Consider the following 25,978-nt stretch of genomic DNA (forward strand, 5'->3'; position numbering starts at 1 on the left):
GGAGGAAAATCTTTTGTTCTTTGTATCTATATTTCAACTTGAATGTATATGTAACAGATATTTTTACACTCCCTCTCTGATATGCCATGATGCTGAATGCAATGTACCTTGGAATATTTACCTCACAATAGACTAGAGGACACACATGTGGAAACTTAGCATCTTAGAAGTCCCTCATCTTTCTTACCTGACTCATACAGTCAGAAAAACTTAATGTCTGCCACAGCAAGTGAAAATTAGCAGGGCCTGACATGAATGCTAGCCAAGTTGTGATTTAATGTCTATAAAACATTATGAACCCTTACATACTGTGTTTTGTAACTGAACTCATGTTTGGGTACTGTTGCTCTGCAGAACAGAAACAAGATCCACAGCATGACTTTGACATCAATTAAGCTTTTCTCATTTATGAGCAGAAACAGGTCAGACTGAATTTTTGGGTTTCTGTGTCATGAAGGGAGAAGGACTAGGCAGAAGTAAAAACAAATATATTGCATCTACCTTTTAAAGGACATCCTTGATGAGAGCAATTTTTTTGGGATCCAAGTCTTTTAGAATTCACAGAGTTTTGAAATATCTTTTTAAATAAAAATATGCTGCTTGCATGTGTTTTCAATTCATTCATTCATTCATTCATTCATTCATTCATTCATTCATTCATTCTTCTAAATATTCTGTTCTTGGCAAAACGGGACGTAAATTTAGTCTGCAGCTGTTCCCACAGGCTGTTGAGTTTAATTGAGAGTAGAAGTGATCCAGTGTCAAAGTGGGCATTAAAACAGAAGTCTGCTGGAAATCTTGGGCTTGGTGCACGAGGCTGATAAACTCCCTGGCTGCTGGACCAGGGCTGTGTCACTGTTCTGTGAGTGACACCAGTGCTCTGGAGGGAAGGAGTCCTGCTCTGCACCCCTGCAAAAAGTGAGACCTGTTTGTCCTAACACAGAAGATGGATGCACAGAGTTATCAGTGTGCTGCCTGCATTCAGCACAATTGAAAACTGTGTTTGGCAAGTGTTTTCTCCGTTTGGCTTTGTCCTTTCATATGTATATGGACAAGCAAATTAAACCCCATTCTTAGTGTGGTAATGGTCGGACTATGCAAAGCAAAGCAAACACACACAGCAGACAGTGGAGCTGGCTCTTACTGAAGTTTCAGGTACCAATCTATTGCCAGGTAGGGATTTCCTCCTTGGGACAGCCTGTTTGCACTGCCCACCTAAACTCTGCATCAAATGTAGTATCTTTCACTGCTCATCAATCCCACTTTATTTATCTGGAGAAAGAAAAATTACTACTGGCAAATAATTGTGGCTTGCCTCCTTTACCCTGAGGAAAGAGAGGTTCACAGAACTCGCTTGGCAGCTCTGGGAAGGCAGCTGAGTGAAGTTTGGTGCTAATGTTTTTGCAATAGGCAAGATTTGCAAGGATAGGCAGCATCCTCACAGCAGGTTGATTGCTGTAATGGAGAAGAAAATCTTCATACCTGTGGCCAGGCATCCATGTCTGATCTTCGAGTATGAGCATGAAAATACCTAAAAACAAAAACTACAGACAAACAAACAAACAAACAAAAAACCCACCACAAAACAAAACCAAAAACAAAAACCCTAAACCTCTGAAAAGTAGAGGAGAGAAGGCCACTAAGGGGTTAAAAATGTCGAGAGATGTGTAAGAAGGGACAGCAGCAGTGAAAAGAGAAAAATTCCTGCAGTTCTGAGTGTTATAACATTTTCTTCGAGTAGTTAAAAATCAGACCGCCTGCTCCTTGCAGTGGGAGGCAGGGAAGCCGATGGGGATATGACTTCAGCACCTTATTCGCAGGCTGAAGGGGTTTTCTTTGCCGGCCGCCTTTCCCTTGAGAGGACGCCTTTGCCCGCTGTGCCCATTCCGCTGCGTTGTCACCGCGTCGTTCCGTCCCCCGGGTGCCAACAGGGTTGTAAGAATTTAATAACATGGTATATACATTTTGATGGAAAGAAAAAAGTGCTTTCTAAAACTAAACCCGGGAGCAGCGTTAATTAACTGTGGAGCAATTTTAATTATCAGGAACACACTTTCTGCCTTTCACACGCACAAGTCGGTGAAGAGAACACCTGAGTTACCCTGAGAAGATAAATTTACAAAAATATACGAAAGTACTTTGGAGCGTCTCCTCAGGACAGAGTTTTCTGCAACAAACGCGAGTAAGAAAAAAAAAAAAAAAAAAAGGGAAAAAATTTTTAAAAAGCCGTCTCCGAGCCAGCGTTCAACTACATGAATGAATTTAGCAACTCAGCCAAAAGCCCTTGTCACCCTGTCACCTCCCCCGCTCAGCAGCTTTCAAAGAATTCGGGGATGAAGCATTTAAAATAAATCCCCAATCCTTCCCTAGTAGCTGTTTTTGCATTTCCAGCGTCTCTTGATCCGAGACAAGGACATCGTCCTGCCTCGACGGGGATCTCCGGCCGCCCCATTTCCAGCCGCTTGTGAATGCTAGTCAGAGCCTGGGTGGCCGCGGGCACCTTCTCCATCTCACCTATTTCCAGGCGATTTCACGGAGATTCATTCTCCCATGCAGGCTTGGAGCTGCTCATCTGCCCGCAGAAACGAATTCTGGACCATTTACTCTGCAAAACAATACGCCCACCGTCCTAAGAAATGTCGCGATGCGTCCCCTCGAGGAAAAACCGGGCACCTCGTCCAGGGGGAGAGACCTGGCTGTGATTTGGAGTAGAACACGCTGAGTTTGGAGGACACGCCGGCGGCAGCACGGGTGGGACGCGGGCAGGGCCAGCCCCGCGCCTCCCGCCGCTCCGCACGGGTCAGCCCCGGGGCTGCGCAGAGCTCCCTCCCTCCGGCCCAGCCCGCAGCCCCGCCGCCCCGCTCGGGGCCCACGGGGGTCCCGCTGCCCACGGGGCGCTCACGCCGGGGGGCGCTGCGAGCCCGCGGCTGCTCCGGCTGTCCCGGTGCGCGCCAGCGTGTCCGCGCCGGGGCGGGAAACGGGAAGGGGCAGTGGGGAGGCGGATAATCGCTCCCGAAAGAAGCAGCGGTGCAGCGAGGGGGAGGAAGTCCAGGCGAGGCGCAGAGCCTTCTGCTCAGCAGCAACCGGGATGTGAGAGGGGCCGGCTTGGTCGCCAGCGGAAGGAGAGCTGGTAAGGCGTGGGAGAACAGCGCTGGGTGCATAGGCACACACATGCACATCCTCCCGTCTCAAGGGACGAGGACAGGCGTAAAGCAAAGTATGTTGCCGGCAATAATAAAAACAACAATAATACTTAAAAAAAAATATTCTTTTCCTCGTCCCTGCAAAAGAAATTTGCGCGGCTTGACATTGCCCCAGAAGCAAAAGCTGTTCAAAAGAAACCTCCCGCCCAAGCACCTCTCTTTCCATAACAAGGGATGAACACTCACAAGCCTTCTTTCTGCGTCCCCGACACACAGGGCAGCCCCGAGGCTCCAGCATCCCCTCCCTGGGGACACCGACTTTGCGCAAGCGTCGGGGCTCCCCGTCTGCTTCCTGCACTTTGCAGAGCAGTATCGCTCAGGCTGAAAAGCAGAATTCTCGGATTGCCAAGATCAAGATTACTCCACAGGAGGTTGGTCCATTATTCAGCTCCTCACCGGGCCTTGCAGGCAATATAAATATGCTTCTTGAAAATTTGTGCCCTTCTCAAGAAGTAACGCAGGATTCCAGTCTGTTTCGAAATCCACAAGTGTAAAATGGAATTACTCTGTATTTAAAGTGTCCCACTAAAGCTCCTATCCACTTCCATTATCCCCTATTTCCCTAATCCCTTTTTTAAAAAAGTAATTCCAAGTGGCAGTTAGAAAACCATACAACAGGAAACACAGTAATTGTCCTAAATAGCGCAGTTTTTCCTCAATACACACCTTCCTGATGTGTAACAATTTCTCCATACAGTTTAGCAAAAGACAGACAGTTTGCTTAAAACGATGCCATAACAAGTGAAAAATTAGTGTTCTACTTTTTAAAGCACATATTGCAAAATGTGCTCTGCTCCATGGAATTGTTGAGTAATTTTTAATATATCTTTATGATTGAAAAAAAAAGGGTAATGGAGTGAGCTTAGAAAGCAATCCCACTTTATTCTAAGAAACATAAGGTTATTCTGATACAGCAAAAGAGTTTTGTCCTTCTATCATAAATCTGGCAAGAGCATGAGCAACTGCACACCTAATTTGCTCACACCTTTTCCCAGCTCCTTCTTTGCAAAGATAAACCAGAGGTCGCTTCACGGAATGTAACTGAAATGTGGCAGGTTTTGGCAAGTGCATACTCACTTTCAGCCACTCGTACTGAAAGATTTGTTGGGCTGCATCAAGTATCCTTACTCCATCACCTTTACAGCTGTGAACGTGTTGACGGCTGGATTAGCCACCACATCCACAAATAAAGCATTTGATATTTCAGTTCTTGTTTTCTGCTTTCGCATTCCTGGACTGGAATCAAGGAGAAGTCAGCATCTTTTGATTGCTGCTTAGTCTTGTCAGGCACAGGCGGAGGGTAGCAGGAAAGGCACTATCAGCAGGCAGAAATGAAGTGGTGTTTTACATCACTTCAGCTCCACACATCTCCCGTCACTGCTCTCTATTGAAAATTTAAACTGGAAAATGACAATAAAAAGCCGGAATAATGGGTAAAGCAGGACACGAAATTCGATAGACATTGCTACGAGCTTGAAGGGAAGCGACTTAAAAGGTCAGAGAGCAAACGGGAATGGCCACAATCATCTGAAGGCAGTTGGAAGGTAAGTTGATGGACACCGGTTTGACCCACAGGTCAGCAAACTAGTTTAACTCTACCTTGATCTGCACAACGCAGAGACAAGTTCCCGGCTCCTATCAAGCAACTCAATGCCCTTATCTGGAAGGGTTTAGTAAAAGTAAATCCACTACAAAAAGGAGCTATTCAGCCTTCAAGTGCTGGGTTTTGCTGGTAAAAGAAAGGAAAAATATGTGCGTTCTCACACAGCCTGGATGCAAACTGGCAGCTCCGAAACAGCAGCAGCACACACTCCTCAAGCCAAGGATGAGTTTTGCTGCTGGCTCTATCCCACTGCCAGACATTCCCGAGATGGAGCAACCAGTGCCCTAAAGAAACCATCAAGTTCCTGGACAACAGCATTTTGATAGCACTCTCTTTTCAGGTGCGTATTTGAGAAACATTATTAAAAGTCATCCTCTGCTCCATTACCCTTTCTACTAGGTGCTCAGACCATTTCATCAGGACCAAAATTTCCAAGTAACATAACCACTGCCTCTCACTCCCACTGGGGAAATCAGGTGCTGCTCCACCACTCCATTTACATGGCATTAAAAACCAAAAAAAATCAGAGCAAACTGTTGCTTTGTTTCAGTAGCAAACTTTGCAGGCCTCTCCTGGTTGCGTTTGTAATGAAAAAAAATCCAAATGCAGCTCAGAAAAAGTCAACTCTTGTTTCTAGTGGTTGTTAACAGTCCCATCTAACCCTTACACCACACGGGACCAAAATGCATCTGGAGTGACTGGTCTGTGCTTTTTGCCCTGCAGTTTAATACCTGTTGTTTAAGGTACTACCAACACCATGTGTTTTACATGTGTGTACTAAAGATCATTCTGCTATGCAGATTACGTGCTCTAGCCCTATTTTTTCAGTACCTCGACAGTGAGCATCACCTCCCTAGGTAACAGATGAGGCCAGATTTCCAAACAGAAACAACAAGACCTCCAGACACTTCCCCATCCCCCCACTCCCCAAAGAAGGTGGCAAAAGAAATTGTTAGGAGTTTGAAGGGTTTGGGTTGGTTTTGGTTTCGGTTTGGTGTTTTGGGGTTTTTTGCCAAAACGCTAAGCAAATGCACAATTGTGTTTTTATTGCTGTCCAGGGGGAGCTTGTGGAAAAGATTTAAAGGGCACAGCAAGGGCGGCAGCTCTTGACCGGCTGGCTGACAGCACCCCGCAGCCCCTGAAATTGCCCAGATTCCCGGTCCTGTGGGGAAAATGCCCCCGAACAAGAAGGGAGTTTTCACATACAACCGCGAAGTTTCCCAGCCCTGAGACCTGAAGAAGTTACAGCTGGCTACGGCAATTAGCATCGCCCCCAGCCACAACCACCTCACCTCAAAACAAAAGCGGAGGACCACTTTTTCTTTTGTCTTTTAAAGCAATAATGACCCTCAGCATTTCAATATTAAATCTCCTTTCACAATGGATCTGGCGGGATGTGAAAAATAATTTCAAGGAGGAGGTATATGCAAAGCAGCTGCTCAAACATACTCAGATTTGTGAAAGGCGCTGTAAAATTAGTCTGATAAAAGCAATTTAACAATTTTCTAAAAAAAAAAAGCTAATGTCTTTCATTTAGTTTCCTCTGATGGTGCATTTTAAAAAGCATGAAACAGAGCAACTTACCCATTTTAATGCCTCAAAGCTGCTCTCAGTATGTGCTAAAATTTACATTCGTTGTATATTCTCTTTTCTCTGAAACTCTAGAGAACAACTCATGGCATATGAGTTCAAAGCAAATCATTGACTGTAACGATGGACTTACAAAGAAGAAAAACAACTGGCTGACCTAAGGTAGAATGATTTTCTGGAGTTTATTAATACCATTTAAAATATTACAGATAAAAATCAATTACATTTCATGCATTTAAAATGCAAATCTAAAATGTTCCAGCGAAGGGCTTTTCATTTCAATGTGAAATATCCAAATTATTTCAACATTACAATGAGACAATTAGTTTGCAGCATTGCAAACCGATAATGTAGTGTCAGGAGTGTTTATTAACATTTATCAATATTATTTTCAGGAAATACACATAGGCCAACGTTAGTTCAGTTTCACTTGGACAGTTTATTTAATACATGGGTTGTGGCAAACCCACTTTATGAAATATAGGAGAACTCTCACCGTAACTATACCTGAACTGCCAGCAAATGCAAATAAGTACATGCTCCATTAAATTAAATGTCATTCAACATTTATCAAATATTGTTTGCTTAATTACAGTTGTATGCCTAGCTAAATTAATATTCAAGCAAAACCTATATCCTGAAGAGTGATTTGATGCACACTTCAAGAGAGAAGTCCAGAAAAAAAAAATGCAGTGAACCAGGACTGCAACAAGAATGTTTTCTCGTGACAGGAAAAGAAATAAAAATTAAAAAGAAAAAAAAGCTCAAGTGTACTTCAATATATTTTCAAATATTTACTGGAAGAAATTTACAAGAAAAATACTATACAAAATCGTCTCCTGGACAACTGCACCTCACACCGATATATTGGTGGAGTTTTATTTAATTGTTAGCTAATCTAGAACGATTTCCCAGTGGTACAAACCTATAGGTTCAGACGCATTTTACAAATATTTAATTTTCCTATTCCCCCCCGGCCTCCCTTTTTTGGCATTGGAAATACATCTTCACTTGAAACCCACGGCTCTTCTTCATCTGTCTGAAGTTAAAAAAAAATATACGACTTTCAACCTAATTATTTTCAACGTATTTCGCGATTCCTGCTCAAACGAGAATTATACAAATATGCTGGCAAACGCAGTGAAATTCGGACTCGAGGAGGTAAACGATTTGTTAAAATTGAAAAAAAAAAGGGGGGGGGGAGAGAAGGGAAAAAAGAGCACTGCCGCCCCGGTCCCGGGGAGCAGACGGGCTCCGAGCAGGCACCGGGATGGGAGCAGCTCCGAGGGTCAGCTCGGCGCTGTGCGGGGCCTGGAGCGCGGCTGGCGGCGCTGCCGTCGGGGCCCCGCCGCGGAGCAGCCCCGGCCCGCCTGCCCGCCCTGCCGGGGCACCGAGCGCGGCTCTGCCGGGGAGGGAGTCCGGGACGGTCTCCAGCAGCAAAGCGAGAGGGGACGTGGGTGTTTTTTCCGCTCTAAAAGCAACACGAGGCCGGGGGCGTCTCGAGGCGAAGGGGAAAGGAGGCGGCGGCGGGGCCGCCCCGTGGGGGGTCGCGGCTCTCCGCCCTTGCCGAGCCGCTCCCCTGCCCCCGTGGCGGGGGTTACGCGGCCCGGCCGCACCGCCAGCCCCGTGCGGGGCTCCAGGAGGGCAGCGGGGCTGAGCGCTGTTCTTGCGGAGCCGTGCCAGCTACTTACGTGTCCGCGTCCCCGCCGCAGGCTGCGCGCTCGGGGGGCTGCGCCACCGGGAGGGCGGCGGGACTGGGGGGCGCCACGGCCCCGAGCCTGCGCCCGTCACTCCAGGCCGTTGCGGTGGCCGGGCTCGGGGGGCGGCAGCAGCTCCGGGGAGTGGCAGGGCGGACTGCCGGCCGCGCTGTGCTCGCTGTCGGTGTCGCTGCCCTTCTTGCCTCCGGGGCCGGGGCCGCCGCCGGGGCCGCCGCCGCCGGGGCCCCCGGCGCCTCCGGGGCCGCTGTGGGTCTTGACATGCTTGCTGAGGTGGTCGCTGCGCATGAAGCGCTTGTTGCAGACGGGGCAGGCGAAGCGCTTCTCGCCCGTGTGGGTCCGCAGGTGCCGCTGCAGCTCGTCGGAGCGGGTGAAGCGCTTGCCGCAGAAGAGCCAGTTGCAGACGAAGGGCCGCTCGCCCGTGTGCCAGCGCAGGTGCGCCTTCAGGTGCGAGGTTTTGCCGTAGACCTTGCCGCAGCCGGGGATGTGGCAGCTGTGCAGCCCCTTGCGGCGCAGGCTGGCCCCCGCCGGCCCCAGCCGCTCGGCCTCCTGGCAATTGGGGCAGTCGCAGGTGGCGCGCCCCGAGTAGCGGCGGGCGGAGGAGCGCGGAGAAGCGGCCAGCGGCGCGGCGGGGCCGCCGCCCAGCATGGAGCCCCCGGCGCCGGCCAGCGGCGAGGGGGCCGAGTCCGGGTAGGAGCCGGGCAGCACCGGCTTAAATCCGTCCATGAGATGCTGCCCGGCGGGGCTGAGGAGGTGCGAGGAGGCGCCGCTGCTGAAGGCCGAATGGCCCAGGCCCGAGTAATCCGAGTTGTAGCCGCCCAGTGGCGAGTGGAGCGAGGTCTGGAGTCCGCCGGGCGCGGGGTGCAGCGAGCCGGGCAGCGCGGCCGCGCCGTTGGGGCTCTGCACGTCGATCCAGCCGGCGCCCACGTCCCACCAGCTGGAGGCGCCCGCTGAGCCAACCTCGCCGGCGCCGAGCCCCGGGTGCGAGGGCTTGAACCAGGACTCGTAGGGGTGCGCCATGCCCACCCGCGGGTAGATGCCCTGCAGCCCCTCCACCGACGTGTGCACCTTGGAGATGAAGACGGGCTGGTGCGCCGCCGCCTCCTGTCCTGCCGCCCCACCGCCGCCGCCTCCGCCGCCGCCGCCGCCGCCGGCGCTGCCCGGCGCCTGGAAGACGGAGTAGTCGTTGGCGAAGGGCGAGCTGGCGGCCGCCGCGCTGCTGGAGGTGAGGGAGAAGGCGCTGGAGCCCGGCGAGCCGCCGCAGCTGAACGAGTCCGAGACGAGGGCGGCCGCCGCCGCCGCTGCCGCCGCCGCCGCCGCCGAGGAGCCGTTCCGCGCCGCGCCCGCCACGCCGAAGCCCGGGAGGCCGGAGCCCACGGCCCCGCAGCTGCCCGCCGAGGCTGAGGAGGAGGAGCGTTTCCAGGGGTGGAAGCCTTTGCCGAAGGAGGACGCGCTGTCCGAAAGGGCGGACGGCGAGGGGCTGGGGCTGCCGATCTTGTTGCAGGTCGCGGCGAGCATGGCCAGCGGCGTGGAGCCTACCCGCGGTTCCTCCTGCGGGCACAGAGGGGAGAGGGCCGTCCCGCCGGCGTCAGGGATGGAGCGGCCCCGCGCCGCCGCCCCGCGCCCCGCGCTCCGCGCCCGGCACCGCTCCGCCGCCCGGCCCCGCTCCGCTCCGCTCCGCCGCCCGGCCGCGGGCGCAAAGTTTCGCGACTCCCGCGGGGGAAACCCTTCGCTGGGGCCGGCACTGCAGTTCTGCCTCCAAACGCCTACCGGGGCTTTTTTTCACAATCCAACTCCCCTCCCCCGAAGGAGCTCAGGAAGGGTTAAAAAGGAGGAAGAAAAAAAGAGAGGGGAAAAAAGTTGCGTCTGTTACCGTAGCTTTAAAGATGCCCCCGGCACGGCGGCAGCTACGTTTCAGCCTGCTCCCTTTCCCCGGGACGTGGCTGGTCCCCGTCCCTCAGGCCAGTAAGGCTGTTTTCTTAAATACAGAATCGCAGGACTATCAAATTACTGCTTTTTTTTTTTTTTTTTAAGCGTCCTTTAAATCAGCCTAATTTACGTAGCAACGATAATGAAATACATATATAAATTTAACATATGTAAATATGTATGCATACACGAGTTGAACGTACCTGCTAGACACGGTGGGTTGTGTTATTTTAAACGGAAATAAAAAGCCACAATCTGTTGCAATTTTTTTTTTTTTAAATTGCACTCAAAAAAAACCCGATAGTGCTGGGTTTGGGATTATTTTTTTGTTTGTTGTTTTTTTTTCTTCCAGCAGTCACATGTAAAGAAGAAAAGCCACTTCTTCGGGGGCACAGGAACAGCACAGCCCAGGCGCTGTAGGTTGTTTCTACAAATGCCCTTAAAACCTTTTCTTGCTCACTGAAAAGTAACTCTGCCCCCTTTTCCCCCTCTCACTCTTTCTTTTCACCTAAATTCACTTGTACTTAAGCTAAAAAAAGAAAAAAAAAAAAAAAGAAAAAAAGAAAAAAGAAAAAAAAGAAAAAGAAAAAAAAAACCCAGGCTGAATAGAGGAGACTGATAGCCCCGGTCAAGACAGGGGTTATTTTAACCCCCTCCAATCGACAATAAAAAGAAACCAATTAAACCAGCAAGAGAAAAAAATCCTTAGACTCACCCCTAGAAGTGAAGTTGCCATCACACAAAAGTGCCCTCCTCTCAGAGGATCTTTTTTATATTGATAAATCAGAGGCAGTGTTTTTTTTAGAGGTGTGCAATACAATGATCAGTTCCGCCCATTCCACCACAATTGTAGCTCCCTCGCCGGCTTTGAAGTGCCGCTGAGCCGCCGCCAGCCAATCCCCGGCACCGCCGCCTCGCTCGCCGACGTGACCGCGTGAAGTCAGCAGCGCCGTCGAGCCGGGCCGCGGGCCCCGCGGCGCTGATGACCTCACGCACTCACGCCGGCGAGCGGCGCGGCTGCGGTGCCGGTCCGCCGGGACCGCTCACCCCGGCTCGGGCCGCTGTGTCCCGGCCGCCCCTTTCCATCAGCCCCCCCACCCCACGGCCGTGTGCGCAATTTGACAACAGTTGCTTTTGAGGTTGTTGGTTTTTTTTCCCCCTCGGAGCGGTTTATGTTTGAATGTTTATACCATCATGATCATCATCATAATCTCAGTCTTACTATGATTATCGGCACGGCGAGAGCGGTAGCATCCCGTTTCTACACTAGCGCCCTTTTCTCACCTTGCCGATCCCTTCTGGTCAGCCCCTCTTCTCAAGGGGGGAGAACACTTTAGGTCACTGCTGCCCGTCGTTCCCTCCCTTCTCGCTCTCGCCGGCCGCGCTTTCAGGCGTGGTTCTTGGCGGAGGGGTCGCGCAAGCAGAGCCCGCCCGGGCGGCACCGGCACAAGCAGGGGCTGGCTTCCCGCCGCCTCGTCCCCCCGAAGGTGAGCGCTCTGCTCTCCTCGGCCGGCCCTGCGAGGCTGCGGGGAAGGGCAGAGCCCTCTCCCCCCGTCCCTGCGGGACCCCGCTCGGCCCTGCCCTGCTCGCCCAGGTGCTTTCACCCCCCGCGGGTTTTCCACGGCTTTGCTTAGCTCTCCAGGGGATGTTTTTCCTCTTTCTCTCGGCTCCCGTTTTGACCCGTTTGCGTGTCGTGGGGATATTGACTGTACATCATATCTATTGATCAAGGGAGTAATGTACATTATCATACTTTGAAGTAAGAGTGAAGTAAATTAATGAACTGCTTTCTTTCTCTGAAAGCTGACGCTTACCATAAATGTCGCGTTTCTCTCTGCGAGCTGCTCTGAATGATTTTAGCCTGTTGAGAAGGCGTGACAGGCCAGCCCAGAAGGAGGAAGGGGTGGGGGAAGGAGGGAACTCCGTTTAACAAATAAAAAAGAATTAACTTCATTGCTTTGGTCTCCTTCTATAATGATATTCATTTTACAGACCTAACGCACACTTGTTTAAATTTCGGATTTAATTTAATCAATACTATCACCCTCAAAGAGGGGAAGAACATTTCCCAGAGATACTCCCTTGTATGAAAGCTTATTAACTTTTTATCTCCACTTTCTTTATCTGCTGGAGATGGGGAGGAACTATTAAGACATAGATCAGAAAGCGTAAGAGCAAAACAAGCATCGTGAGCATTACATTTTAGATGAACACAAAAGCGCATTTTGTGGTGTGCCAGGTTAGGTAAAAAGATCGACACGCATTCCTTTCAGCCCCAGAAAGTCTGGGAGACTTTGCCATACACCGGGGAAGTAGAAGCCTTTAGTGATATATCTCTTTTAAGGACAGCCTCGCCGGGTGGGTCTTCCATTCGCATCCGTATTTTGTCTGCACTTGTCTGCCCAGAGGAAACGTGTCCTTTTTTGATCTTTTCGTGTTTGTTTGTTCCGATGCTTGCCTTGACTCCTTTGATTTGGGGTCGAAAATCCTTAATTTTCAGTGCGCTTTTCCTTTAAAAGCACCGTGTGGGAAATTATGAAAAACTCGTTGTAAAAATAGTCGTGGGAGTCTTTACAAGGGAACTCAACTGAGAGGGAGGAAAAAAATAAAAGGCAAATACATCAGAACAGAAATCACAAAACTCCTGCCAGTGGGCATCTCCTGTTACTCTGATAATTTCCCCGAAACTGGAAAAGCAGCAGCTTCTGAACTTTGAGAGCGGTGAGCTGATATTTTCTGAATTGGCCACGGAAACATCTGTAACCTTCCTCCTTTGTATACATTGCCTGCTGGGCAAAGGATTTAAGCAAGCTTACAATTTTGTTTGCATTTGCCTTATTGACCACTGCACTTAAGGGTGCAGTACATCAACATAATATGCAGGTGGTGGCGGCGGCGGGGTGGGGGGGAGCCAGCAAAGAGAGGTTTTCCAGAAATTAATTAAAACTTTTTTTTCCCCCCCATTTGAAGTTTAATGTACGGGAGGAGATAAATGTTCGTGCCGTTTCTTGAAAACCTGTGGGATCCACTCTCAATAAAGCTAAAATCTATTAGCATTCTGTATGCATCTGCAGCATAAATTTCATTTGAATTTCAAATTTAATAAACCAGGAGGTTTTTAATCATCCCTGGTTTTATTTGTTTGATATTAACATGCTTATTGACCGGGTCTGTTGACCAGTTTGATCATTACAGGACAGCAAAAAGTTAATTAAAACGACCACAGCTCCTTAATCATATCATCTGTCTCATCCATGTCGCTCCCTTTATTACAGCCTATGATGGATAGTCTCCCAGATTAATTTCTCTGTTTCTTCGATTTGGACAACAGCTTTTTGGACCTAATTTACATCCTGGGAACAACTTGCTCAAATCTACCTAACATCTTGAGCCTACAATGTAGATTAGCAATCTCGGAACTTTAGACACAACGATAGCTGTCGCTAACCTTTCGGGAAGGGGGGTGGATTTTCTTGGAGCATACCCCGATTCTCCGCGCTGCGACGAGCAAGCGGACAGAGATGGATAGACCCTTGTACCAGAGGTCCTCCCCTGTCTACAGACAGCGCTACCGGGGTGTAGAGGGGGATTTCTCTTTGAGGAAACAGAGGTCTGTGCTATTTGAAAGGGCGTAGCTGGAAAGATTAAGCTGCGGGCTGTCCACGCCGTGTGCTGAATGTCCGTGTTAGCGAGGGAAAGCGTTTCATGCCACCCTTGCGCCAATTTAGGGGCACACGGGTGAGAGCCAGGCTCTCCTGTCGCCTCCCTGGCTGTGCGGCTCCGCTCCGCCGTCTGTCAGGTGTCCAGCGAGGGGGAAGCCTCGCTCCTCGGCGTCCAGCGGCTCCTAGCTCCGCTCCCGCGGTCACGGGGGAAGCCTCTAGGCGGGGGACTTGTCCTCGCCCTCGCTGGGCTCCGTGCTCTGGAAAAGGCTGCGTTGCCCCCATGTTTGCCCCACTGCCCCGTACCTGCTGCCCTGGGCTGGGTAGGTGGGGGCCAGGAGGTGTCCCCTTCTCCCGACACCTTCACCTAGAATGTGTCACCCGGAAGATTTACGGAGGGGTGACAAACAACTCTCCAGGCGCACGAGGGCTCGGCTTGTTCGGGGAGCCGAGAGAGGGGAATAGGTCGTAAAAGAGACAAAACGGCCACCAGCCAGAAAGGACCGTGCTGTGCCTGGCGGTCACTGATAAGAGAGGGTGGTTAATGTCTTCCTTTAACCTCTACCTGCACCTCTGCACTGCTGTGCTTCACCTGGGACGTTTCCCTCCCTGCCTCACTGGGCACTTTCGTGGCGACCGGAGCTCCCTGTCGGGCACAGCGGGAGTGGACGGTGCGTGTGCCCCGCTGCCTCCTCCTACTGCCTGTGTGGGTTTTTTGTCCCGTAGGGGTAAACGTGCCCCAGGTACCCGGTAACCCTGCCGGTGTAAACGTGCCCCGGGTACCCGGTAACCCTGCCGGTGTCCCCGTCCCGCTGCCCGCCCGCGTTTCCCAGCCTGGGGCGGCCTGACTGCTCCTCCACGCAGCCGGCGGGCAGAGGCGCCCGGTAGAGCCGGGGCTTCTCTCTGCAGAGGGGACACGCCGACCTGTCTGCAGCCGGCGGAGGGGATTCGCCATTCACTTCGACGTCTTTCCTCGTTTGTTTATTTATTTGTCTGGATCGGTGCTTAAAAAAAAAAAAAAAAAAGCAGCTAGCTGCGTCTCGGAAGTGTCCCTGTAATTAAATTAGCCGGGAAGACACCGCGCACATGCTGGTGTGTGCATGCCTGGGGAGGTAGAGGAAGAGGCACCTTCACACCCACTCTGTTTACATCGCCGGTGTGCGCCTAGATCCGATCCGCATCTCCTCCTTCTTCTCCCCGTTTCTTTCCCTGCCCTCGCCACCCCCCCACGCCCACCCCCGCTCTCCCGGTACGCTATCGCTGGGCTCGCATCGGCTCCTGGGCGGTCATGTAAGTACCGGGAGGCGCCGGCGGGGAGAGCGAGCGCCCGGGCTGAGCGCGCCGGCACCGGGCGGGGCGCAGCGCGGAGCCCCCGCCGCCGCTCCTGCGCTCCTGCCTAGAATAGATTTGTTTAAGCTGCTTTCTGGTTTTTTTTTTTTTTTTTTTTCCTATTATATATCACCTTCTCCCAGGCACCACTTACAGTTAAAAACTACTAAATTCTTCTCCTCAGCGGTATTGATTTCTTTTCATTCTGCTCCGTTAGGAGAGGAGGTAATGCTTCCAGATTACCCCGCGTCTCCTCCAGACGGTTGACAATTGCAATCGCAGTTTCGGGAAGATAAATGTTACTTTGGGAATTGTGCTTAATTACAAATAATCTAGGAGCTGCTCCGGGTCCGATGGTTTAACCACACGTGTTCAAATCATAGTACAAGCTTTTCAAGAGGGTGCCAAGATATAGTAACCGTTTGGAAAATCGGTGTGTAAGACAGGACGCTCCCATTAAACAGGGTGCCTGAAGCTGGGTCACGCCCCGAAATACATGCTATTTATTTATAAACATACAACTATATAAATGTATATACACATGGGCGCCTGTGGATATATGCGCGTATATAAATGTGTGTGACAGACACTCGCATATGCAAATCCTAAAACACTTAAAATCGTAGCCTACAGAGAACATAGAAGAAAAGGAAAGCTTTCTACGCTTGTATGTATGTATGTATTATGTACGTATGTATTTCTTTGTTCTCCCAACCGCACAGAAGTGTCAATCTGGAAAAAAAAAATTAAAGCATTTTTGCTTGCTGCTGTTTGTTGAGTGGAAGAACCCCCTGGTCTTCCAGGAAAGACGTACCTCCGAAGCACTGTGCCAGGAAGGTTTTGCCCTCGTCCGTTCACACACTCAGTGTGCACCACAGCCGTCTCCTGAATGCAGAGCTCCTGCGATTTGACTTGAGAGACCCTAATATTGATATATTTACTGTTCCTCTTACAATGTAGCTGCCACCTTTCCCTGTCGTTATTTGCCTATATGGCAGAGCAATTAGGTCACCCCCTCGCTCCCTCTCCCCCCTCCTTCCCCAGCAGCCTTATTAACTTCGGGAGAGGGGGGCAGACGAGCAGCGGGAGGGAGGCAAGGTGGTGAACAGGTTATTCTCTTAACCCGACCTGGCTGCAGGAGCGAGATGAGCAACACTGAACAGATGTCCCCATTTAAGCCATTCTTTTCCCACATGCCTGCTGGATGCTGCCAGGGCGCAGGAAGCTTGCTGCAGACCTGGCCCATTCCCGGCCATTATGGCCAAGTTATTCTGGACCAGTGAGTACGAACAAAATGGGCTTCAGATCGCGTGCTTGAGAATAATTCGACTCCGAGCCCTGGAAGAGCCCCCTCCCCCCATTTTTTTAAGTGTTGGGGGGTGGACAGGGACGTGTCTCAGCTCTGATCGTAGCAGAAGAACTTCTCAAAAGCCCCTTCCCCCTCCCTCTCTTCGGCAAATATGGTATAATTTACAGAGCAACTTAATAATCCGAGGGCCACCGCAAAAGCCCTTTGCGTTGTAAACCGCTTCTAATTACCTGCCAGAGCAATTAGCTGACTATCACGAAGAAATTAGATCGCTCAATGTAGCATAAATAATGCGAATAATTTTGTAAGGAGAATGGAAAGCGAGACCTGGTGTTTCTTTATAAGGAAATAACACCTCGTACTGTACGAACCCTACATGAACACATATTAATGTCTAGGCATGCACGGAAATGAATCCGAACATGAACCCTCTGGCTTAGATTCAGCACTTTCTTCATTTACATATGCGGGGTGAAAGTCGGCTTCCAGGCGTTTAGATACAGAGCTCTTCCAGATCACAGTAATTAACACATAGCGACTTCAATAGGAAAACCTGTTTTCCAGATGATTTTTACAATGCAGCTTTATGTCTCATTTGGCAGTTTAAATAGCTGGAGTTGTTTTCTGGCTGCATCTCCACTATCATCTGTTGAGCATATTTTGCCTAGAATATTGACCAAAACTTCCGAACCCAATTTTTTTTTAAACATAGATGACTAATATACTGGACTTGCCTAGAGTTTTGGAGAGGTGTGTTTTTGGTTTTTTTTTTTTCTTAACTCATATGGTTAGTTCGTCTAGAAAATATTATGAATCGCCTTATAAGTTTGCGCTATTTAACAACTTTTATTTTCTTCTTTCTGCATTTCACCTTGAAGGATCGCAAGCCTTTACTCCATTTTCACTACTTCAATATTTGATCTCAAGAGGAAAACGGGTTTTTTTTCCAGTTTAAAATTTACAGGTAGTAGACAGTCTGCAGGGATTTAAATGTATGTGTATAACAATCAGGTTATTAAATTTAAATATTGGCGAAATATTTGTTGACGCTGCTGGATCTACAGCTGCAGAATTGAGGAAGGAGTTTGTGCCCAGGAGTATGCTGTAATGAAAGTGCCTTTACAGAAGAATTCAGCTAAAGTGGATTGAATTTGCTTCTGTTGTGTTTCCCCCTCTACCCCCGCCCCCGTACTGAGAAAAGTGCTAGTCATAAAGCGAGACGTGAAGGTGCCTGATCCTAGTGAAGATCATCCCAGCCCAAACTGCAGCTGCTTACTGCTCGCAGGCGCTCAGGGATTTAGCGTAACTCGTTAGGAGTGCTCCGGGCTAAGGATAAACACAATTAATTTGGTTTATCTTTGATAAATAGGAGCAGCAGCGTACACGGTGATTAAATGCGTCTTCGAAGGGGGGCAAAAGCCGAGTGTAAGATCAGATCTTTCATAACTTTTCAGAGCGTCTCTTTCCTCAGGCTCGGGCACTAACGCAGCAGATATTAAGTGACTGGTCAGACACCCTTGTCCCCAGGTTGTCTCCGGAAAGCTGGAATTTTCGCTGAACACGGTTTCTAAGCTTCTCCAGGTCTGATGGGGACTGCTCAGCTGTTCCGTAGCCCCCACGTAGCACACTCGGAATTGTACAGCATGTTTAACGATTCTTGCTAGTCGGCTAATTAGAGAGGGCTTTGAAGCTCCATTACCGGCAACAAAATTATTGCGGTCAGTTTAGGCCGAATTCTGCGGTTCTTAATGGAGCGAAACTCCCATTGAAGTCAATGGGACAGAAGTCAATGGACTTTGTGCTCTATTAAGGAGCACAGAATGTGTCCCTTTGTGATTTAGAGATTAAAAATCGGTTTTGGTAAGAAGTTAAGACGGTCACACTCCCGAGGCAGGATCTCATCCGCGCCCCGGCTAGGGCTCGATCTCTTTCCACCGGGCGGGCTGAGCCCCGCGGCTCCCCAGGGACGACGCCGAGGGCAGGATCGGTGCCGGGGGTTATTAATCATCAACAGCGGCCAGACAAAAGAGCTTTTCCGGCGGTTCTGAAAGGACCAAAACTTCGCTCTCCCGGGGGCTTCAGCCCCCCGGGGCCGGCGGGACTGTCAGTGCTGAGGGAGGAATTCGGTCCATTCCGCGGCCCCGGCGCTCACTGTCCCCTGGAGCGTCCAGGGAGCGTCCCCTCCCTCCCCTCCGCGGCGCTCTGTCCCTCCGCTCGCCGTGGCTGATGTCCGCAGTCACCGACTAAGGAGGTCCGCTTCCTGAGGGAGGCTTTGGATGCCGAGAGTCCTGCAGGAGGACACAGGAAGCGGCCCCTTCAGAGCCCGCAAGCAGCTCACACCCCGTTTGGACACCAGCACAGCAGGGCTTGGGAAGTCCCGTTCCTAACCCTGACCACCCACCCGCTGCTATCGACGTGATCTGACAGCTAAACTCTGAGCTCGGGTTTAAGGTGCAGCTCTGGGCTAACCCTTGATCTCTCAAATGGAGTTTGGTTGTGCATTATTAAAAATTTCCTTATTATGGGGGCGAAATAGCACTGGACAAGCGGAAAAGCCCGTTTTACAAAACTGAAGGAAATGCTGCAGGTCACTGAAATATGGCTATAGTTCAATATCCTTCCTTTTTGAGACAGAAGAGGGGTGAGACATAGAAATCTTTCTTTCTTCTTGTTATTGCCCTAGTGGAAAGCAAAAGCCTCCAGGAAAACTTCACAGCGTTTTTCTCAGAACGCAGAGGAGCACACACAGCTGATCCTCTAGGAAGCTGTGCACAATTAAGACTCATTTTCTTTCTGCTGGAACAATTAATTGTACAAATGAAAGGTCAGGCATGTGCTTTTCCCATGTTTATCAACCACAATAATGAGCCCCTTCTATTTTTTCCCCCAGCGCATTATATTGCAATAAAGCGCTATGGCAGTGCCGTCTCTCTGGGTAAACCTCCTCTAAGGCGATGCGGCCGAGGCGAGGGGTACGTACATGTATGTACGCACATACATTTAAGAGGGACTCAATGGCCGAGGCGAAGGCAGATGAGAGGTGTGAGAAGCGAGGGCTTGCCCAGCCCCTCCGTTCCCGCACACCGGCGGCGGAAAGGCGCCTTTTCCCCGGAGCGCTCCCGGAGTGCCGCCGGCCGGGCGGGCTGGGCCCGGAGGGACGGCCCTGCCTCCCGGGGTTTCTGCGTCCCTCCCGGTTTGGGTTACTTTTGTAGCGGGGGGAACTCCTCCTACTTCTCCGAGGATCCAAATCACCTCGGCAAATTCTTCTCGCTTTCCTCCACATCATAAATCCACCCCCGAAGAGATAGGCTGGCAACTCCTCCACATCCATGACATTACACGATTCTTCTGCTCACATCTTCAAGAATACGCCAAGTATCTGCCAATTCTAAAAAAAAATTCAAGAGGCTCCACTTTTTCATGCCGGCTCAATACAGATTCATTGACTACATATAGTAGCAACCTTTGGAAACACAAGTATGATAATCTATATTTTCACCAGCAGGTTCACTTATTTTTCCTATTACTTGGGGAACAGGCAAGTCACCCACTGGGATTGTGCTTGGGGGAACACAACTAGTGTTGTCAAGGTGTTTTTCTCCCAGCTGATACATTGCCCTTCATGCAACTATCCAGGATATCTACCCCTTGTAACGTTCTCCTCAACCTCACTGCCCACGCTCACAGTGGATGAATTTTTCACTCCTGACACATGTGAGGTGATGGAGGAGAATAACCCTACTGAAGCAGTCTGACATGTGCTGTGTCTGTCCAGGTGACCAGGTCTACTTTGATTATTTTATCATGTTGTCCTAAGATACCCAGAAGGTTTCTCAGAAGGGTCAATCTCCATTAGGACCCAAAACATGGGTCTATTTCTCCTTGGGTGGGAACCTTTGCCCTATTTCTTGCAACATTTGTAAGAGGGTGCCTTGTGTACACCTGGCAGTTGTGGACAGGCAAGTGTGGTTTAAACCAGCAGGAGGCTCTGAATGCCTTAAGCTGGATTTGGATTTAGGGTCATCACCGTAATGAACCCAAGATAAACATCCATCTGGAAGGGGAAGAGCTCTGCTGTGCAGGATGCAACGGCCAAAGTAGTGACAGCGCTGCATCCCATGAGACCGAATCCAAAGAGAATGTGCAGACTGAGATTTTAGATCCACTGGATGCATAGCAGTGATGCTGCACAAGGAGAAGCCAACACCATTGCTCCTGGGGTGTGTAGCTAATTGTCTAGCAACTGCTCTGTATCTGAGCTGTATGGTAAAAGGCCAGAATGATTTCTGGTAGAAAAACTCATTGCTCCTATGAAAGGATGCTCATTTTTGTGCAAACGTAAAATTGCCCTTCAAACACTGAGCAGTCTCAGACAAAGTTTGCTATAGTGGCCTGTTTCATAGCAGGAAGGAATAAATGGTAACGATGCAAGTGCTGACTTTGGCCACAGTGGGGTAGAGGGCTGTCCCCGAGCTGGAAATAACACTGAGATAAACACGAGTCACGCCGAGATGGCCTGGCCAAAGCATGGGGAAACACCCCTATCCCTGTGGGAGGGATTCCTGAGTTCCGGCAGAGTGCCTGGGCTTCCCTGTCAGACTGCGGCCGTGACCTGCGCGACCCGCAGCCCCCTGTCCCAAATCACAGGGACGCACACCGGCCACCGCACCTGTACGTGAAGCCCAGCCCCTCAGCGTGCCCAGAGCGAGTGCCCAGCCCGTCCGCCACAACCCGCGCCTTATCCCCCCTGGAGCGCCTGCGGACAGCCCGAGCCGGCGGGCCCGGCCCCGGTGCGCTGCCCCGAGCTCCGCTCACCGCCTCCCCCTCAATCACGGCCGCCCCGCTGACAGGCTGGGAGGGCGCCGCACAAAAGGCGCGGGCGGGCGCGGCCCTCCCCGCCCGGCCCCCGCCCGCCCCCCGGGCCGGCCCGGCCCCCACCCGGCCCGCCCCGCTCCGCCCCCGCCGCGGGAGCCGCGCCCGCACGGGCGGCCGCGCTCGGGGCCGGGGCCGCCGCCAGCCCGAGCGGCGCAGCGAACGCAAACCCCGCTCTTCCGAAGCGACAGAGCCTGTGCAGGGGGAGAGCGGTAAAGCACCCGCCTTCCTGTGCTCCGGTTCAGCGTGATGTAGCTAACTGGAAGGAACCCGGTGACTAGGAAAGGTGTGTAATCACACCATAGCTTGTACGTGGACTCAGTTTTTCAGACACTGCTATTCAAAATTGACTTTCATGGCATAAACTACTTTTTTCCCCCCTCAAATGTTCTCGGCTAATGAAAAATGGATTGTGCTGTAAAGAACGACCCTTTAAATATCACTTTGTGTAATGCTATATTAAAAGTAGATAAAAGAGATATCAAATGCTAAATGGATTTTCTGAAATGGCTGAAGTCCATTCGTTGGTGATTAGAAATCTGTTTACACCAAAAAATTCTCTCACAGGCAGAAAGTTTAAAGTAATTTTTTATTAGGATGCAGTCAGTGTTTTATATATGATAGCAGTAAGCATTAATTAGATCTTGCACAGATTTCAGGATGGCTTCAAGTACGAATTTAGGAACCTGGTATGTTCAGTCGTAAAGACACATTTCATTCCATGGGGAAAAGTGACATTAAGTCTATGCTACATTTTTGTGGAATTACTGTTTCCACAGAATCATTCAACAGACATCATGTTAGTAGTTATTAATTTATTCATCTACTTTCACTATGCTAGGAATACTGCCTTCAACTGTTAAAGAAGCAGCTGGCTTTTTTATACAAATAAACTGGGCTCTGAGACTGTCAATCTTCTTTGTTTGACAGAGAGGAGTTCCTGCCCACACTGAAAGAATAGCTCAACATCTGTCATCCCATTCTCTGCAATGGCCCAAAATCAGGAAGACTACATCTGTCCTCTTCCTTTCAGATACTTCTGGGAGACAGAGGTAGGAGGACTGTGTATTTGGTCAGCGTGTTCATCAAGCATTAAGCAACCTCTCTACAAGCCCTTTCATGTAATTGTATTGTTTTTCCACTGCTTGAACAGTAGAATTTGCAGTAGGTCTTTGGAATTTTGATCCTACTATGAGTTTTTTGGGTTTTTGTTGGTTTTACTTTAGTCTGCATTTGTTAATAAAACACATTTTATTTGTAATTAAAGTGTTTATCAGTAATTTATACCTAGGCATGTGGTCCATGGCCATGTTAATTGCAGATATATACATGAATGAGCATAAAGCAGAAAATATTTATTCTTACAGGTTAGGAATTACACTACAGTGGTGAGTGATGGAGGAAGATGAAAATGAGCGATGTAATTTAGCTTATTCTTTGCAAGCTCAAAAGTGGCGTCTTTTGACATAGCTGTGTGTGGAGGAGAGGAGGGAGGGAAAGGGTGGAGGAGGAAGAGAAGGGAATGGAAGAGGCTGGGAAGAATGTGTTATTATATAAAAGAAATGCTTAACCTCATTATCTCTGGTTTAATATCCAGCAAATTTGTCAAAAGAAAAAGAAACAAATGAATAAAAATATCAAACAAATAGAAAAAAAACTTTAATCCCTGAACTCAGAATAGAAATTAAAGTAATTTTTAAATTAATTGTAATGTCCTCTTCCAGTTGTAGACAAGCTAGTAGTGAATAGTGGAATGTGCACTCCTTTTCTTATCACAATTAAGAGCTACTGTGATGAACCTCTGAGTCCCATCCAGCAGCAGTTGTGTGAAGAAAACACCTCTGTGACCTACAATTTCAGCTTCGCAGTCCTAAGATTTGGGGAAAGCACGAAGTGCAAAATGCTCTGAGGGATTCAGGCATTGTGACATTCAGCTCTGCTGTCCAGGGGAATCCACCCTCTGAAGTCAGGCTGTCAGCTGCCTGTCACTGCCTGGTGGCAGGTAGGCTGTGGTGACATGGTGGTTCGGATGTGGCTTGCACCCATGCTGCCCCTGAGGGAGCAGCTCAGCAGCTCAGTCACTCTGTTACCTTCTGCTTTGATTCTTGGAGCTCTAACCTCTGTTTATCTGCTCTTCTAAAAAGAATGCAGAAAGGAGGCAGTTTCTTAATAAGGCTGGTTCACTGATTCATTTAACATTCAATTGATTCATTAAACATTTTCTAAATAAAAATAAATTAATTACATTTTCCACAGAAATGCCAATCTAATCTCAAGGCATTTACTCATTTCAAGTCCTAGAATGAGACCTTACTATACTGTATCAGATTATACTTAAATGAGATTATAATGTGCCACCACCAATTGCAAATATGGTACTAAGTTTGCATAAAAAGATAAAAAATATTTCTATTATTATTATTTACAGATAGAAGAATGATCTTGGTTCCATAGCTGGACCAATCCAGAAAAGAATCCCACAGAAATAGGAAAACCTCCTGCACTACAGAAGAGAATAATGAAAAATGAGATCCTACTTTCCCTCCGGTCTCCCTGGTTCAGGAACTAAAATTCTACCTTCCATTTCCTCTGCTTCTTTTCATGTGCATACCAAACTTGTCTCTGCCCTGTGTGGACTGACGTACTTGTCTTCATCTAGGCCCCCAGATTTTTGGAGACAGGAATTGATCTTGTTCCTCTTCAGGTCTCTGTTTCCATAGGGTTGGAATCTTAGAGATGAAGTGAAGATATCAGTCAAAAGGACAATAGCTTAAAGGAAGGAAAAGGACTTGCTAGACTGCCCAAAGGTGAATATCTTCCTGCATGTGTCTGCTGGGGGAGACAACATATAACTGAATTGGTTGTTGGCCTTCTCTCATTGCTCAGAAAAGACAGTCGTGTCAGCTGTTGTATTCAGAAAGTAAACTAAGCCAGCCCTGGACTGGACATTTAATTTTCCAATAGAAATGTTCCAGTAAGTTTTCTCCAGATCACTGTGTATAGAAGTTTTCCTGTGCTTTGTCACTGAAGCAAGCAAACCGTTGCCAGTTCTGCATGGCCTTCTCATGAGATGATAGAGATTAAATATTTTGCATTTTCCTTCTGATTTATGAGTTTGGGGTGTACTCATTTTACGCCTTCTTTTTTGTGAAACAGTGCAGAATAGAAGTTATTTTTGTTGTGTGCATTTTTAATGAGAGCTGTGAATTTTGCAACAGCATTTTCTTCTGAGGTTTGTAGCTTGGAAAAAACACGAAATATAGTGACACAATAGAATTGCAAGAGTTATAAACATTGTAACTAGCCTTGGGGATGTTTTGACTGAGTCCCTCCTCCAAATCTTTTCAAGGAAGCAGATCCTGAAAGTTAATAAGCTTAGGAAGATTTTAATGAGCACATAGACACTGAAGCAACTCAGAGAATTTGCCTTTGTCTTATGAAAAGGGATCACAATTAAACTCCTTATTACTTATGACGTGTAGTTTGTGCTTTGGATTGGCAACCTTCAAAGGTATGTTATTACAATTTGTTAAATTATGTGAAATAGGTAGAGAAAAATAAGCAGCCTTTAATGACCTGGCCAATACTGTTACTTTGTCAGATTCTAGAAAATCATTGTTGAGGTAAGGAACAACATTGCCATTTATTACATCAGAACGTGATAAAATAGCATTTACATTCTCATAATGACAGAATAAAAATAATGTAACAAAGAAAACACTTCCTAACATGGTTACCCTAATCTGCATACAAGTCAACTGTGGGATCCCAGGATTTGAATCCTGGGATGCAGGGCCCCCGGGACCACCCTTGGGGGGCCCGGGAGTCCTGGAATGTTGCCAGAAGTGTCTGGTGGCAGGACTTTGACCCTACACGGGAGACGACACCTTTATGAAGACAAGAGGGCCTCACCGGGGTGAAGGGTGGAAAGATTAGCTAATTAGAGGGTAAGAAACAGGGTTTAGGATTTATGTACAGGGGGGTTTAGAGGAGCAAGATGGAGGAATTGGGGCGTGTCCTGCCCTCCTTCTTCTTCCTCCTCTCCTCCATCTTCTTTGGTGATGGTGGCACCTTTCTATTGGTTATTACTAAGAGTACACCGAGTTATAAGAATAGATGGTATTGGGGAAAAATGATAAATATTGTATACGTAGCAAGGGGTATAAAGATACGTGGCGGTCCGGGGGACGGCACAGTGTGCCCATGGCTGACTGCTGTGCGGATCTTTGTTAGGCTGAAAGAACATTTTTTAGATAAACAATTAATAAACATAAAACCAGAAAGAAGAACTGAAGCCTCTTCTTGTCCTTTGATACGCGGGCTGCGTCAAGGCCACCTCCGGGCCACCTCCGGGCCACCTCCGGGCCTCCCAGGCCCCTCAAACAGCCGAGATAAACCGGACAGTCAACAACATTCAAAAAACTGACACTTGGATGGTTTTGTGCATCCATTTCTGGCTTGGATTGCAGAGTGGCTTCTGAGACCCTTTAGCACCCATACTATCCCACAGCCTGTAGGAGCTATGCCATGAGCTGTCCTCTTGCTGTCTCTGGTCCCACTGAGAGCCTGACACACTGAGGACTGTAACACTCACCACTGGATTGCTCCAACCCTAATCCAATCCATTTTATTCTGTGCTAAAATGCAGACAGGAGTTGAGTCTAGGAACTGATTCAATCTCTCCACCCCTGTCTTTGCTTTATCAAGAAATGTTGCTGCTGAGGTGAGGTACCTCTCTCTCAGCTGAACAAGATGCTATTACCTCCAAG

The 25,978-nt window shown here is 49.1% G+C and overlaps 1 protein-coding gene and 1 long non-coding RNA gene across 4 annotated transcripts in view; one reads left to right on the forward strand and one right to left on the reverse strand.

Annotated features, from left to right (window-relative positions):
• Positions 1-6,815: 6,815 nt before the first annotated feature.
• On the reverse strand, positions 6,816-11,481 carry SP8 (Sp8 transcription factor). Of its 3 annotated transcripts, none has more exons than XM_074537132.1 (2): positions 11,325-11,481; positions 6,816-9,662 (listed from the first exon to the last, which is right to left on the reverse strand). In XM_074537132.1, the coding sequence occupies exon 2, from the start codon at positions 9,627-9,629 to the stop codon at positions 8,184-8,186; it is 1,446 nt and encodes a 481-aa protein (XP_074393233.1). In that variant the 5' UTR covers positions 9,630-9,662; positions 11,325-11,481; the 3' UTR covers positions 6,816-8,183. The 3 variants fall into 3 exon arrangements, with proteins under 3 accessions (XP_074393233.1, XP_074393223.1, XP_074393229.1); XM_074537122.1 differs by lacking the exon at positions 11,325-11,481 and adding an exon at positions 10,756-10,975; XM_074537128.1 differs by lacking the exon at positions 11,325-11,481 and adding an exon at positions 10,244-10,550.
• A 3,271-nt stretch (positions 11,482-14,752) lies between these two features.
• LOC113460837 (uncharacterized) overlaps positions 14,753-25,978 on the forward strand; it is a 43,278-nt gene continuing 32,052 nt past the window's right edge. Inside the window, exons 1-2 of the long non-coding RNA XR_012579464.1 lie at positions 14,753-14,989; positions 22,140-22,261. This is a non-coding gene — a long non-coding RNA (uncharacterized LOC113460837). The remainder of the gene's footprint in view (positions 14,990-22,139; positions 22,262-25,978) is intronic.

This window comes from Zonotrichia albicollis, chromosome 1, assembly GCF_047830755.1.
Source record: "Zonotrichia albicollis isolate bZonAlb1 chromosome 1, bZonAlb1.hap1, whole genome shotgun sequence".
NCBI lineage: Eukaryota > Metazoa > Chordata > Aves > Passeriformes > Passerellidae > Zonotrichia > Zonotrichia albicollis.

Excerpts from the sequence above, each read along its gene's own strand:
- SP8 (XM_074537122.1), bottom strand. The coding sequence starts at position 10,776 with ATGGCAACTTCACTTCTAGGG. Across the intron at positions 9,663-10,755 it reads TGGCAACTTCACTTCTAGGG|GAGGAACCGCGGGTAGGCTC; the intron begins GTGAGTCTAAGG and ends CTGTGCCCGCAG.